Source organism: Sebastes fasciatus, chromosome 22 (genome assembly GCF_043250625.1).
Source record: "Sebastes fasciatus isolate fSebFas1 chromosome 22, fSebFas1.pri, whole genome shotgun sequence".
Taxonomy (NCBI): domain Eukaryota; kingdom Metazoa; phylum Chordata; class Actinopteri; order Perciformes; family Sebastidae; genus Sebastes; species Sebastes fasciatus.
Window position 1 is genome coordinate 4,610,568 of NC_133816.1, and position 14,102 is coordinate 4,624,669.

The 14,102-nt window shown below is 44.4% G+C and overlaps 2 protein-coding genes across 4 annotated transcripts in view; one reads left to right on the plus strand and one right to left on the minus strand.

Annotated features, from left to right (window-relative positions):
- The window catches only part of LOC141760222 (pyruvate carboxylase, mitochondrial-like), a 371,874-nt gene that overhangs the window by 233,366 nt on the left and 124,406 nt on the right, over positions 1 to 14,102 (plus strand). The window lies entirely within an intron of this gene.
- LOC141760224 (leucine-rich repeat and fibronectin type-III domain-containing protein 4) overlaps positions 1 to 14,102 on the minus strand; it is a 45,661-nt gene that overhangs the window by 15,314 nt on the left and 16,245 nt on the right. The window contains exons 3-7 of the mRNA XM_074622857.1: positions 6,998 to 7,597; positions 6,730 to 6,892; positions 3,762 to 3,932; positions 1,471 to 1,632; positions 3 to 737 (exon numbers count right to left, since the gene is read on the minus strand). Of these exons, the coding sequence (XP_074478958.1) occupies positions 3 to 737; positions 1,471 to 1,632; positions 3,762 to 3,932; positions 6,730 to 6,892; positions 6,998 to 7,571 (1,805 nt within the window). The 5' untranslated portion in view covers positions 7,572 to 7,597. The remainder of the gene's footprint in view (positions 1 to 2; positions 738 to 1,470; positions 1,633 to 3,761; positions 3,933 to 6,729; positions 6,893 to 6,997; positions 7,598 to 14,102) is intronic.

The following is a 14,102-nucleotide window of genomic DNA, read 5'->3' on the forward strand; positions in this document are numbered from 1 at the left end:
ACCTGTAGATGAGGGTCTCGTCGGCGGTGCAGTTGTACTGTATCTGATACATCCAGACAACGTAAACTGCAGACAAACTCCCCAAATCCCATCGGACCTGAGCTGAGGTCGACGTAACCCCTTGTACTCCAACCATCCTCGCTTCCTCCTCGTCCCCCTCGTCGTCCTCAATGCTCCCTCCTTCGTCCCCCTCCCCTTCGGAGGCCCTGCTACCGTCGCCCTCGTCGTCCTCGCCGCCTCTTCTCCCATCCTCCGCCTCTCCTCCACGTCCCGCGCCGTTGTTAATCCCCCCGTTCTTCCCCGTGCTGATATCCGAGGAGCCCGGATCGGTCCGTAAAATCCCATTGGTCACGTTCCTGTTGTTTTTGGCGTTCACGTTGTTGGTATTCCCTGTGTTTCCGCCTGCTCCGCCCCGGTGAGGCAGGGGGATTATTTTCAGGTCCACAGTGGCGGTCGCTTCGCCCGCAGCGTTTATCGAGATGCACGTGTATGCCCCGTCATCCCGGGCAACTGTTACTAAGATATCCAAGGTCCCGTTGCTGAAGGAGCTGGTCCGAGATGAATTGGCAACGATGCGGTCGTCTGGGGAAACCCAGTGGACGACTGGCTCGGGGTCGCCGATGGCGCGGCATTTCAGCGTGGCTCGCTGGCCCTCCAGCACCCACAGCTTGTGAGTGTGACGGGTGATGAGAGGTGGCTCACAAGTAAACTCCTCCTCAGGAATCGACCAGAAATATCTTAGAGACAAAGAGGGATGGAGCCAATGAGAAAGAGAGAGAGAGAGGGGAGGAGAGCAGAATCACCTTTTTGGCTAAACACAGGAATTTGTCTTCCTTTCTCCCTCCGAGGTGGATTTGGCAGATTAATGTGGTGCATTAACCTAAAGATCTATGTGCTCTCGTCTATCAGTTTAAGGGTAAAGTTCAGTAACGCACAACAGTCTGAACAATTTCCCATGCTGCTCTGCGGAAAAGAGGACTAAGCAAAGAGTAATTAGTGGTGACAGAGATGACAGATGACGACAACAGATGCTCATTTTCCTCCCCAATCCTATTGTTTTCACTCCACACGGTTGACTGCAGGGTTAGACCGGAAAGTTCTAGCAGAGAGATGCAGGGTATCAGAATAATGACACGTCACGTCGTCGCTTCGAAGCTCAGTCCTTAGGCCTACCTGTCCTGTGAGTTTTTCGCTCCAGTTCTATTCTCGCACACGATGATGAACCAATTAAGATGTCATCAAATGTGAGGCCCTTTAATTAGATGGGTGCTAAAACAGGGCCAGAGCAAAAGCTTGTAGGACAGATTGGCCTTGAGACAAAGTTGGGAAACACTGACTCATCACATCATTCAAATTATAACTATTCTTTTGCTTCCCGTGACATTGAAGAAGGCTTCACTGATTAAACAGATAAACAGTTGGTCTAAAGCTAAAAGACAGAGAATCCACTGAGCAAAGGATGAAGTTTACCTTCCAGCCAGGTGAGGAGGTGTGGCACACGTCTCCATGTCGTCCCCACGGGTAAGCCGCCGTAACCATAGCAGTTCGCAATTGCAGTGCAGCGGGTTCCCACCGAAATTTAAGCTTATGACAGTATTGTAGGGGGTGGGACTTATGGCACCCGTCTGGGACCTGGGGATGACAGTAGAAATGGCAGTCAGTTCACTTAATGCCTTAATGAAGTTATTTTAAAGAGACTGTATGTAAGTTTTCACACACATAACGTGTTTTAATTGTTTTTTCATTGCCTATGTGTGAACAGGTTGTAACCTAACCTAAAAAATTAGACCTTCCGCGACTTTCTGGATTTCCTCTATCAGCCTTGTAGACTGATTTTAATGTGAAGAATTCGGACCGTTTTTTCCGGGAAAATCCAACGGATGTTACGTCATGACACAACGGCCACAGGTGTCTTCTTACATATAGCTCCTTTAAATGTTATATTCTTGATCAGTTTGACTTGATGGAAACCAATCCATTTTGAACTAACTACAAACATATCTTACCCCGTGCTTTACAATGATAAGTGTAAGAGTGTTAATCAGTTTGAGCACGACGGTCCAAACAGCAGAACTACCTTATTTTCCCTCCCTTCTTTACTCATTTCTCCCTGGCTTTGTAAGATTGCAGCAGTTTGTCTTTTATTGCTATTTAATTGTTAAGGATTCAAAGGAGGAGTGTAAAGGAACAGAAAATAAATTTTGCCATGAAGTGAGGTCTTGGCATCCGCACGTTAAGAGCTTGCTGCTCGAAAGGAGAGAAACAAGCCAATTTTGAAAATGGTCCACAACGGGCGGTCCAAACCTACCCAGGAGCAATACTGAGCAGCAGTGGTGCTGTTTATAAGCTTCTTGCAGCTGGCCTGTGCAAATTAAAACTGAAATCATTTGCAAATATCAAGGATGGAAACATGACTCAGTTAAGCTCACTTCCTAAGCAGGCTCTCTGGAAGATTGTTCTAAGGACTGGGGCGGTAATACAGTATCACTGGTATGGCATGATAGCTAAAAACACCTGTGTAATAGAAAGCTGCAGTATAACACTTTCCAAGGCTACATACGGAGATAAAAAGCACAGGTGGGTAAATTTAAATGACAGTGTTTTGTAAAGCTCTCCACAGCACAAACAGCGTGAACTGTAATGAAAAAACAAGACGGAGAGACGCAGAAAGCAATCTAAGCTGAAGTCGCCTTTTTTTTGGAAGCAATCAGGTTTGAATTTAAATGTTGGATGCATCAAGCTGTGTGCAAAAAAAAAGTAGAAAAAGAAGAACAAAGATGATGGAAGTATAATTGACGTGGTAATCTGACCTTCAATTGTAACTTTATTTTTTTGACAACAAGCCTGGTTTAAAAAGACATCTTTATCGCTGATTGCAGCCCTGTTTGTGGTTTATCATATCGTTCGGTCTTAGCCTTTAACATTCAGCATATTCACTCAACAATTACTGTAAGACCGTATAGCCCCTAGCAATTTGCTTTATATCTCAGTTGTGCTGAGCGCAGGTTTCCCCGAGGTCGTGCCACAGCTGGACTCTGTGAGATAGTTATTTCGGAGTTAGCTGGAGCTTAGTTGGCACCTCTACAATGAGGTTTTCTTTTCTTTACCTCCCTCATTACTTTCCATCAATCCATTTCCAAAGTTGAAAATGTATGACCGGCCAGTTAAGTGGGCACTAAAGGCCTTATTTATTCATCCTTGCAGCCACATGCCCCTGTGGCTTTCTTTGCCACGCATAGTGTGGAACAAACCAATGTCCCATTTTTTTCTGATAATAGAACAAAAAAAAGGAAGTAAAATGAGAACACGGGTTTGGTTTCCTCCTGTTTCCGAAACCTAACTAAGTAGTTTTGTTGCCTAAACCTCTAAGGTTTAAGGTTGCCTAAACTAAGTTGTTTCCTGAGAAGATGAAGCTCTATTCTGAAAAGACTGTACGCATTTAATGAGCGGAATATGAATAAATGTTGCTGGATATTCGTAGAAAAACGCACGAAAAATGAAGAATAACTTCTCGTAAGTTCATACGAACCGTTGCATGAGGTTGACATACCGTACATATGGATAATTAGATTGCATATTAAATAGTTAACGGAGTGACTAAACGCTTTTTATAGAATGTCTGAACACCGACATCGTCCCCCTGTGTTTCAGTGCCAGAGCTCTCCTGTTAAAATACCACTCTGGTGGCTCCTTTAGTGTCGTCTGCCACAGAATATTTCCACTAAGCCATGTCTTAGAGAAACATAAAAGGAGAAGCTTACCTTGCGAATAGGGGATCAGGAGGCATGGTTCGGAGCCTGTTGGAGGTCATATCCAGCCTCGCGAGCTTGTACAGCTCCCCAAAGGCTCCATCCGCTATGTGGTCTATCAGGTTATGGTCCAGGTTGAGAGTGTGCAGGCTGCCCATGTTCTGAATGGACTCCCACGGTACCCTGTAGCAATGAAACAGAGGAATATTTAGTGTGAGAATTGAAATGAATGAATAGATGTTGTGCCAAGATTGGTCATTTATTCTTGTGGAGGAATTAGAGAATATGTCTTGATGGCAGCTGTGAAGACCGGTCCACCACTCTGATGGTTAGTGTCCCCTGATTAAGGGATGAGTGTTGCTGCTATCAGTCAAAGTTTACTCTCTATGTTCTGAGCACATTTTCTCTGTTACACTGCGGAAAAATGAGACTAATTACTGGTGACATCAATGACAGACTACAGCAACAGATGCTCGCTCTCCTCCTCAATCCTTCTCTTTTTCTGGGTTTCACCCGTCCCATCTGTGACCCATCGCTGTAGTCATTTAGTATTCCTTTAGTGCAGGAGTTCACTGAAGAACTGGTTTGGTCAAAACCCGAGAACCACGGAGTAAATGTGAAGAAATGCTTTTTTTTTTATTTTCGGAGTCATACCTACACTGTTGATTCCATCTTGTACCCTGTCTTTGTTGACTTCCACTACACTGTGTGCCTTCTTCTTTAGCACAATATATGTCTGGCAGAGTCTGCATTTGCTTTGCGTTATCAGATAAACACTGTAGCGCTCTCAGCGCTGAGACAACCTGCTACCCCCTCAATATCCCACAAGGAAGTTGATTTCAAAGCTCATTTGGGGAGAATATACTGCTTTGTGTAATGGAATGAATTAGTTTAATGACTTCAAGGGGAGAGGAAAAGAAAAGTTGCTAAATTATTGACTGCTACAACAAACAGCAGATGGTCACTATCTTTGTCTATAAAGTGTAACGTCTCTGGACAATAGGCATGAGAGGAGAAAGAAGCTCTAGGTTTAATGCTGCATGTCACACTAAGATTCCTCTTTGATCTGGTCTTAATTACACTTTAATTTTGTTATTAAACTCATCTTACAGGCCTTGATATATAACAAGAGTCAGATGTAGATAGTGCAGAAGGCAACCAATAATTAGGTCATAACTAGGGCTGTCAATCGATAATATTATTATATTTAATCACGATTGGTCGCAAATTAATCACACATTTTTTATCTGTTCAAAATGTACCTTAAAGGGAGATTTGTCAAGTATTTAATACTCTTATCAACATGGGAGTGGACAAATATGCTGCTTTATGCAAATGTATGTATATATTAATTATTGTAAATCAATTAACAACACAAAACAATGACAAATATTGTCTAGAAACCCTCACAGGTACTGCATTTAGCATAAAACAATATGCTCAAATCATAACATGGCAAACTGCAGCCCAACAGGCAACAACAGCTGTCAGTGTGTCAGTGTGCTGACTTGACTATGACTTGCCCCAAACTGCATGTGATTATCATAAAGTGGGCATGTCTGTAAAGGGGAGACTCGTGGGTACCCATAGAACCCATTTACATTCACATATCTTGAGGTCAGAGGTCAAGGGACCCCTTTGAAAATCGGCATGCCAGTTTTTCCTCACTCAAATTTAGCGCAAGTTTGGAGCGTTATTTAGCCTCCTTCGAGACAAGCTAGTATGACATGGTTGGTATCAATGGATTCTTTAGGTGTTTTAGTGTAATATGATGCCAGTATCTTCACTATAACTCTAAAACTGAGCCCGCTACAACCTAAAAATCACAAGTTGTGTGTAATGGAAATTATCATTACACATAAATTTTCCATTACATGTGTTAAAGCGTTATAGAAATTAGTAGTATTAAAACAAATTTGTGTGATTATGGCGTTAACCTTGACAGCCCTAGTCATAACTTCTTTTTTTGTTTTATTATTTAATGAACAAAGACTGTAGTTGGCAACTTTGCTGCATTGCTCAACACCAGCGTCCCAGAAAGTTAACGGCATGAGCTCAGTTCAGGCTCCAGAGTTGCTCTGTAAAACTCCGCTCTGAGCAGTATGTGAACAAATCTAAGCCTTCATAAGTTTCCTTAACAATTAACTACGCAGCTGGGCCGCCCCACCTGGATGAGCTCTTCCTCTGCTTAAAAAAAGTTCTCATATGACATAATGTGTTTCCATTTTTGAGCATATTTAACCTCGATAAGAAAGAATCAAGAGATGCAGGCTCGCTTTGAATCTCAGCTTCCTCTCAGTAACCCACAACAAAGGGCAAACAGCAGTCGCTAATGTATGCATCATTAAAACTCTTTACACTTCTCGTATGGCGTGTTGGAGGTTGGAGTGAGGCCAGAGAGCTCCTGTAGAGGAGACAAATGAAACGTCTTAATCAGAACTGACAGCCAAAAGCTGCTGAATTCATCAACGCAGTGGGAGAATATGAAGAGGAGAATAGGGGGAGCGATAGAGGCTATCATCATTGTTCTGACTTATTATTTAGTCCGGAGGAGTACTGTCTCCATTGTCCCAGATAGAGATGAGTGGAACACTACACATATAGAATAGTTAAAGCTATGCACACTCATACACGGTAGGGCGAGCGCAGGCGTGCACTCATCAAATCTTAACAAAATCGAAGTCAAAAGAAAATTAGGACCTCATCAAAATTGATTCACTTTCAATTTCCTGAGCTTTTAGTCCTCTCTCCTATCAGCCTCAGCAGTTTGCGCCGGTTCCTCTTCGTTGTGTTTGCTGACTCTTGCGCGATCGTACGAGGCGTTTTCCACTCTGCCTCCGAGTTTTTGGGGTCTGAGCTGCAGCTTTCGCTTTAGACTCGACACCTGAGCAGAGTGTTAGTGTGTTTCTACTTAACAAAGCAGAACGGAGGACATTGTGTGAATGCACGATGCGTGTGAGTGATCACAACAGAGGCTTACCTCCTGAGGTTATTGTAGGACATGTCGAGGTCTTCCAGTGTGAGCAGGAAGTCGTCAAAGGCCTGGGAGGAGACTTTGACCAGCTGGTTGTTGTTGACGATGAGGTGTTGCAGATTGATCAAACCTGCGAGGTCTCTGGGTCCGAGTGCTGTCAAGCGATTACCTAGACACAGAAATATGTCAGTTAGAGGTTTTAAGTCAGTGTTTCCGTCTGAATATTTTACCAAAACCAAGTAGTGAGCAGGATTGTTTTACTGCTTTGGCTCACCATCCAGATGCAGCGAGCGCAAACTCTCCAGGTCACCAAAGGTCATCGGTCTGATTATGTGTATGGTGTTCCTCGACAGAGTCAAATCAACCAGTCCGCTCATGTTGACAAAGTCGATCCCGCCCACCTCCGTGATGAAGTTGTCGGCCAGCCGCAGCTCCACGGTGCGCCGGTCGACGTGCGGCGGGACGAACAGGAGGCCCTTGTCGGCGCAGAGCGTGCTGAGCGACTCTGAGAGGTTCCGGCACACGCAGTGGAAGGGGCAGGCCGAGACCACGCCCCACGTCTCCCCGGCTCCGATAAGAGAGGGCAGCAGGCAGCATGTGACCAGAGTCAGCCAGTGGAACGCTGGGAAAGGGAGCGGGTCGGGGAGGGTTCGTTTCGTGGCCCTGGGGCAGGCGCAGAGATGGGATGATGAGGGCAGAGATGACAAGAAGAGAGGGGGGAGAAGAGAGAGGATGGATGGAGGGAGGAGGGAGGGGAAGGCGGAACACTCTGCCCGCTGTTCTGGGTGGAGGTGTGTGTGGGGCAGGTGTTTCTGTCTGCGGGGATTGAAGGGTGGGGGGACAGGCATGGTAGAACGCCTGGCGATCCACAGACCTGGAGAGAGCGGGGGAGAAAAAAATGGGTTTAAGACTCATTCCCTGGCCAGAAATTGTTTTATAAGAGATGTCTGAAGTGTGTTTTTGTGTCTGCTTTCCTGTCTTCCACCCACTCCGACTAGACGGAGCTGGAACGAGAGCCTGTTCTACACACATGCAATACTTGTGTGGGCTAAGGCCTCCTCTTAACGAGTACCACTCCGCACTAATGCCCACTTGGTGCTTCACAGCATAAAAGAAATCCATATTGAGGAATGGTGGACGCCCCTGCATCAAACACTTTTTTCTTGCTGTACCTCTTTACAAGCGCACAGTTCTTCACCGCTACAGCTTATCGCCTAGCAACAACATCCCAAAAGACTGAACGGTCCCCATAGTAACAGTTACCTAGAAACCTGCGAGAGCGGATTAGACACGTGTTATATCATCACCGGACCCTTTCTTAAGACTGTGGGTCAGAGAATCAAATTGGGTCAGCGGCCTATCGGGCTTCATTCCGCAGCGAGACTCGAGCACAATGTAGGTCTCAGTAGGCTCAGCGCAGTACAACAAGGGGCCCGTTGTAATCTCAGACATGCAGAAAATCACCCAGTAAACACACGCTTTGTACGTCCCCTAAATACAGCTATGGTGATGGTAAGGTATAGAGATGAGTCACCGCCCCTGATTGGCATGCATAATAGTCGTCATAGTAACTGTAACCTAGATACAGAGAGACTGACAGGGAGTGTTGATAACAGTCACAGCCGCGGCGACTAGGGAGAGGAGACGGAGAATGAGACGGTGAGTCAGAGACAGACAGACAGAGCACGGGTGTATTTTTATCTGGAAACTTGGAGTAGAAGCCTCAAAGCACCGTAGTGATTATATAGTGATATATAATGTATGCAACCTAATACTTTGAGTAACGTCGAGGCACGACCGTGTATCATGCTGACTTCACAGGTCGACGCAAATTGCCGGCTCAATATTTTCCATTAGGTGCTACTAGCTTTGCTCTTTCTGCGAGGAAACTAGAAGAGGGTTTAGCATTTAGCTGGGATGCTGCAGCGGTGTCGATATCAAAGCGCGGGGGTTTCCAGCTGCATTTTGCACTCTCCTCCCCACTACATGGTTTGCTTTGGTCTACCTCCAAAATGTGAGCTCTATTAGAGTCAAGATAGAGAAAAACCTAGTGCTTGAAATGATGATGTATTTCATCACAGCCTCCTAAATGTGTTCACTGTTAAGGCAAAGAGAAGGAAGGAAATAAGCAGTATCCGTCTCAGATGATGGGAATACATTACTCATGGATTACTTTAGGCTCCATCGAATGGTATCATTACTTCCTTAATGTCGTGCATTTCCTTTTGAAACAGGATCTTTGGGCAGAACATTAAACCGATGGGCTATTAGTTAAAGGAACAGAGAGCAGCATTTAGAGGGAGCTATTGGCAGAAATGGAATATAATATTAATAAGTATGGTTTATTTAGTGTATAATAACCTGAAAATAAGAATCTTTGATTCTTCTTCTTCGCCTCTTCTTCAAAATCACATACTATGCCCAATATGTATACTATATTTCATCGTACTTTTGTGTGATTAAACATTAGTATGTATCCTTTTGGACGCACTGAGCAGTAAATTTAAGTCGTCACTTCCTGAGAGCCTTCTTGCCGGTTGGAGACACGTAACCATGGTAACCCGTACCAACCTTTTATGACCAAAACAACAGTTTGTTAGAATCAAATCTGAATTAATTTACAATATATATCAGGCCTCTTATACTTACAGTAAAATTGACGTTAAATCGATGTTACAGAGCTGTCCGTCAACGTCGGTTTTGAACGTTGTTGTCACTACCGCATTGCATTGTGGGATATTGTGTCCAGCGTTGCATACTGTAATATTTCACCGGAAAATTATTGGTTTCGGACATACTAACAAATCTCACATCCTGTTTTACTGCATGTTCGTATGGAATTTGGAACGCAACTGAAAGAGAAATGCAGTTTGATTTGATAGGACGGGCAGAAATGCAAGTTTGTGTCCATTCATATGACCCTTAATAGTCTGCAACACTGCCTTTTGTTGTTGATTTCTGCAGGGCTGCCCCCTCTCAGTCCATCAGTCCACTAATCTGTTGTTGTGGTCTTAGACAACTAAGATTTCTTAGTGTCGATTTAGTCGTTTTTTAATGCCTTTTTCATGCTGAATGACTTATTTCCAAGAAACTCATGAGCACACCTCTGGTAAACACAAGATTTAAAGTGGTGCTTTTGTGTGATTCATTGTAGAGAATTCAATAAAATCAACTAATTGATTAATTGTTAGTCAACTTTGAATTTCCTTGGTCGAGGATGGCCCCAAATTTTAGCTCTTTGCTGTAACTCTTCACACTTGAGTGGCGCTCGGTCGCTCTAGGGAGCTGTAATGACTACCAGGAACTCGCTACCCTTTTTAAACCAAACCTAAAAATATAACTCCAACACACACTCCGACTAAGAAACAGATAGTTATTTCCTTATGTCTGGTGTCATCAGTTTCAAAAAATTGCTTGCAGCAGGAGAGGGTTGGGGGGTGCACAGGGAGGGATGGAGGGGGGGACAAAGTCACGAATGCCTGCAGTGACAGCCCGTCCCCAGGGCGGTCGACGTTGGAAGTCGACTGCTCCTGAGCTCCCGTGGAGGCCGTGCATACTAAAATGTGAAAATGCTCCAGAAAAAAAAGTGAAATGCCGCTTCAAAAAAAGAAAGTGTCTACTCTGCGGCGGCCGTGAAAAGCCCTAACGTCAGGTTCTTCAGTCCCGGCTCGACCGGCTTACCCCCTTGCTTTGCTAATGCTCGCTCCTCAGACAGCTTACTCTACCCCGCGGCTCTCTGAATGTCAATACGCTCGCGCACTCTCCTGTTGCGCGGCCTGCGTCTTCCCACTCCTTCTTTTGACCTTTATCTTTCCTTCACCCCCTATTCCTTATATTTTTCCCCCTCCTTTACTCTCTCTGCCTCGCTCTTTCTCACTCAATAACTTCCTCTCCAGCTGCCTCTCATTTTCTTCTTCTACTCTCTTTAATTTTCACCTCCTCTCTCCTTGTGAAAGCTTTCACATCCTTTTCCTTGTGTCATGCACACCTTAACCCTCCCCTCCCACGGCTCTACCTCTCCTCCTCTTCCTCCGACTCTATTACTCCGGATTGCTCTTTGTTTCTTTGCCATCCATCCCCTACCATTTATCTCTCACTGCCGCGCTCCTCCTCTTGTTTTCTATCTGTTCCCATCCTGTGTCTCCATCCTTGCTCACCTTCCATCTTATAACCCTTTCTGCCTCTGGCTGCTCAGTGAATTCCCGCATTTTCTTTCTCTATATGTCTCATTCCCCCTCTTTCTTTCTCTCCGTCTTGTCTGCCCTTGAGGCAACCTGAGTACGACAATGTTATCAGTCACAGCTCTACCCCACCACCTTCTCCCTTCTTTCCTCCCTCCTCTTTTTGTCTTGTCTCTCTATCGCTTGCTGACTCTGCTGCCCTCCATGTCTCCTTGCCTCTGCTTTCAGTCGCAAACTATGCACACATATGCACACACACGCCCTCGCATCCTATGCATCCTCACACACACGTTTTTGTTCTATCTCGTGCCGCCTGTCTCAGAGACACGTTCTTCTTTTCCACTTCTACATCTCAGCTTCATCTCTTCCTCTATTAGGGAGCAGATCTCATTTGCAACTAGAGCGGTGCAGTATTGAAGGCCTCTGACACACACACACGCGAGTTGTGCGTAACCCATCCGTCCGCTCGCTGATCGATCTGACCCAGAGAGATGGATAGCACCCTGTCCCATTCGTTTACACTCCTCCCCTTCTTGCTCTTTCTTTAGTCTCCACCTTGTCTTCCGTGCCCTCTTTTCTATTGTGTTCCTTGTCTTTCCAGTTTAAAGGTGTCAATCATACGAGTAATTGATTTGTACAGGTATGTAGAGTGTTTGTTAGGGGGGTGTGACTTTGTATACGGAGACTCGGTGTCTAGACACGCTATGTACTTGCTCGATGCTCAGCTGTTGCAGTAGTTTCCAATAAATTGTGGAATGTGAATCAGCTTTTTATGCAAATATATTCATAAGTATGTGACACCAATATCTACAGCAGTAGGTACCTCGACATCAAATATATCTCTTTTCAATATGACAACTTTTCTACCTCAGCCAAGCCAAACTTTTTTTGCAATATTTTGTCTTTGTTTTGAATTTCATGCATCTCCATTCCACATTGTTTATTTCATGCACAAATTGAAAATGCACTCAAAAAGCAAGTATATGGAAATGTACCTGTTTATATGTAGAACCGACAGCTAGCGTTTAAAATGGGTAACAGCAGTCCTAATTTTATTGGAGCCGTGGCCCGTCCGTTCCTCTAGTGTAACTGATAACGCGATTTGTGGGTTACCTTCTAGGCACGATTGCGTTACCCTCTGGCCAGCAACTGTAGTTAGAATCACTTCAGCGGCAGTGTGTCTCAAAGACTCGCTGCCTTGATGACCAGCTGCACACGGACCACAGAGAGATGTGCGGAGGCTTTTCAGGCCGGGTAGAATCTAATGTTATTTTATCTCTGTTGATCCAGTTTGTTTGCCTGCTTCCATGGCTGCAGAAGGCTGTTGTTTGCATGCCAATTTGTTTCTTATGTGGCAACAGGGTGTTGAAATGGACAGTGGACATATCACACCGGCCCAAACAAAAAACAGACATTCCCAAACGGGATGGAAATCTCAAAGGAGAACATACTGGCTGTAGCGTTGTTGTCTGAGAAGCCAGTATTTCCTTAATCTCTGAGGACATATCACGGTCATTTTATGATTTATTACAGTACACACGTTACATATTGGTCTTTTAAAGATGGATCTTTGATAACGTAGAATATGAAATGTAATATAATGTATCACAATGCATTGTATTATGTTTCATAGCTTCTATTGTTACCGTTAGGGCTGCAACTCGATCGATTGATATGTTGGTTGTTTTCTATTAATCTTTCAGTTTATCGTGATATAAAACAGAAGAAATTTGCAAATCCTCACACTTCAGATTACTCAACTAACTGACTAGTTTATATGCTACATATTCTATATCAAGTTACTTATATCATAACATATTGCTGCTTTCAATTTCCTCAGGCATTAATGGAACTGCACCACTGGTCAAAAACAGTTTTTGCACCTTATGTACACTGGTGTAGGGTATTGTGTATATCTTTTTAATTCAGATTCTATCTTGCGTAAGTTTTTCTTTCCCTTATCTTTACCTGCCTCCTGTGCTGCTGCAACTCTTAAATTTCCCCCTCTGGGGATCAATAAAGTCTTATCTTAACACTTTACACTGATGCAGCGTACAGGTGCAGTACAGTATGTGTGGGTCTACCATCAGCGAGTATCTACACCTACTGTATATGGTTATGGTATGTGTGTGTGTGTGTTCCTGTTTGTGAATTAATGTGTCATTTTCCAGAACTCTAAAGAGTTTGCTGCTGAATTTGCAATAAGAAGGGATACACACACACACACACACGCACACACACACACACACACACACACACACACAGCCACACACAGCCGTATAGCAATAAGGCCCAAAAACCCTTTGGTATCAAAGTCTGCTTGATACTTTTTGGGAAGGAAAGAATAAAGAGAGTCTGTCAATGAAAGATAGATGATAGAGACGCAATTCACAGAGGAGGAGAGGACAGAAAGACAACATGAAAGGAGATCAGACAAAGAGCGAATGAAACTTAAAGAAAAGTGTGTGTGCATGTGTGAGAGAGATAGAGAAAATTCACATGAAAATATGAGTCCATTTGGCGGTGTATGGGTTTTGGGAGTGTGTGTGCTCCTAGACACGTGTTCGGTACAAGTGTTCGCAGCCGCTTAGTTTTTTTTTTATTGTTGTTTTTTTCTTCCGCTCCCTCTATTTTGGGAAACCTCTCGCTACGCTACCCTGCGTGAACCCTCCACCCTCCAGAGAGCAAGAAGCAGGCGGGCGGAGAGAGCGGAGAGGCTGAGAGTGAGAACACGAGCTAAAAGCGTCTGTGGAGGGAAGGAACTACTCAGCGTACCCCCCGTGTCGGGAGCACGACTCTGAGCTGCGAGGCTGAACCTTACCTCACCTTAACTTCCAAAAGTTTCTGTTTTGAACATCCACAGCGGGGTGCCGCTTCTCTTTATGACGCTGCTGCTACATAGCTTTAGGACGATGAGTTTCCATTAGCGGTGTTTTTTTCGGCGTTGCTTTTGAACCAAACTGAGGCAATTAAGAGACGCTTCATGACTTAAAAGCTCTCTTTGGAAGTATCTTTGATATTTCACATGGAAGTCCTATTACACTTAAAGGCCTTAATTCCCCTTTTGGTCTTTAATGCTCTGTGGACTATTATAAATGTCAGGCCCCCTTAAACGCCAGCCACAATGATGATGCTGTGGTGTTTGCATGTATGCTTCCAGATCTGCATATGTGTTTGTGCATCCTCTCTGGCACGCGC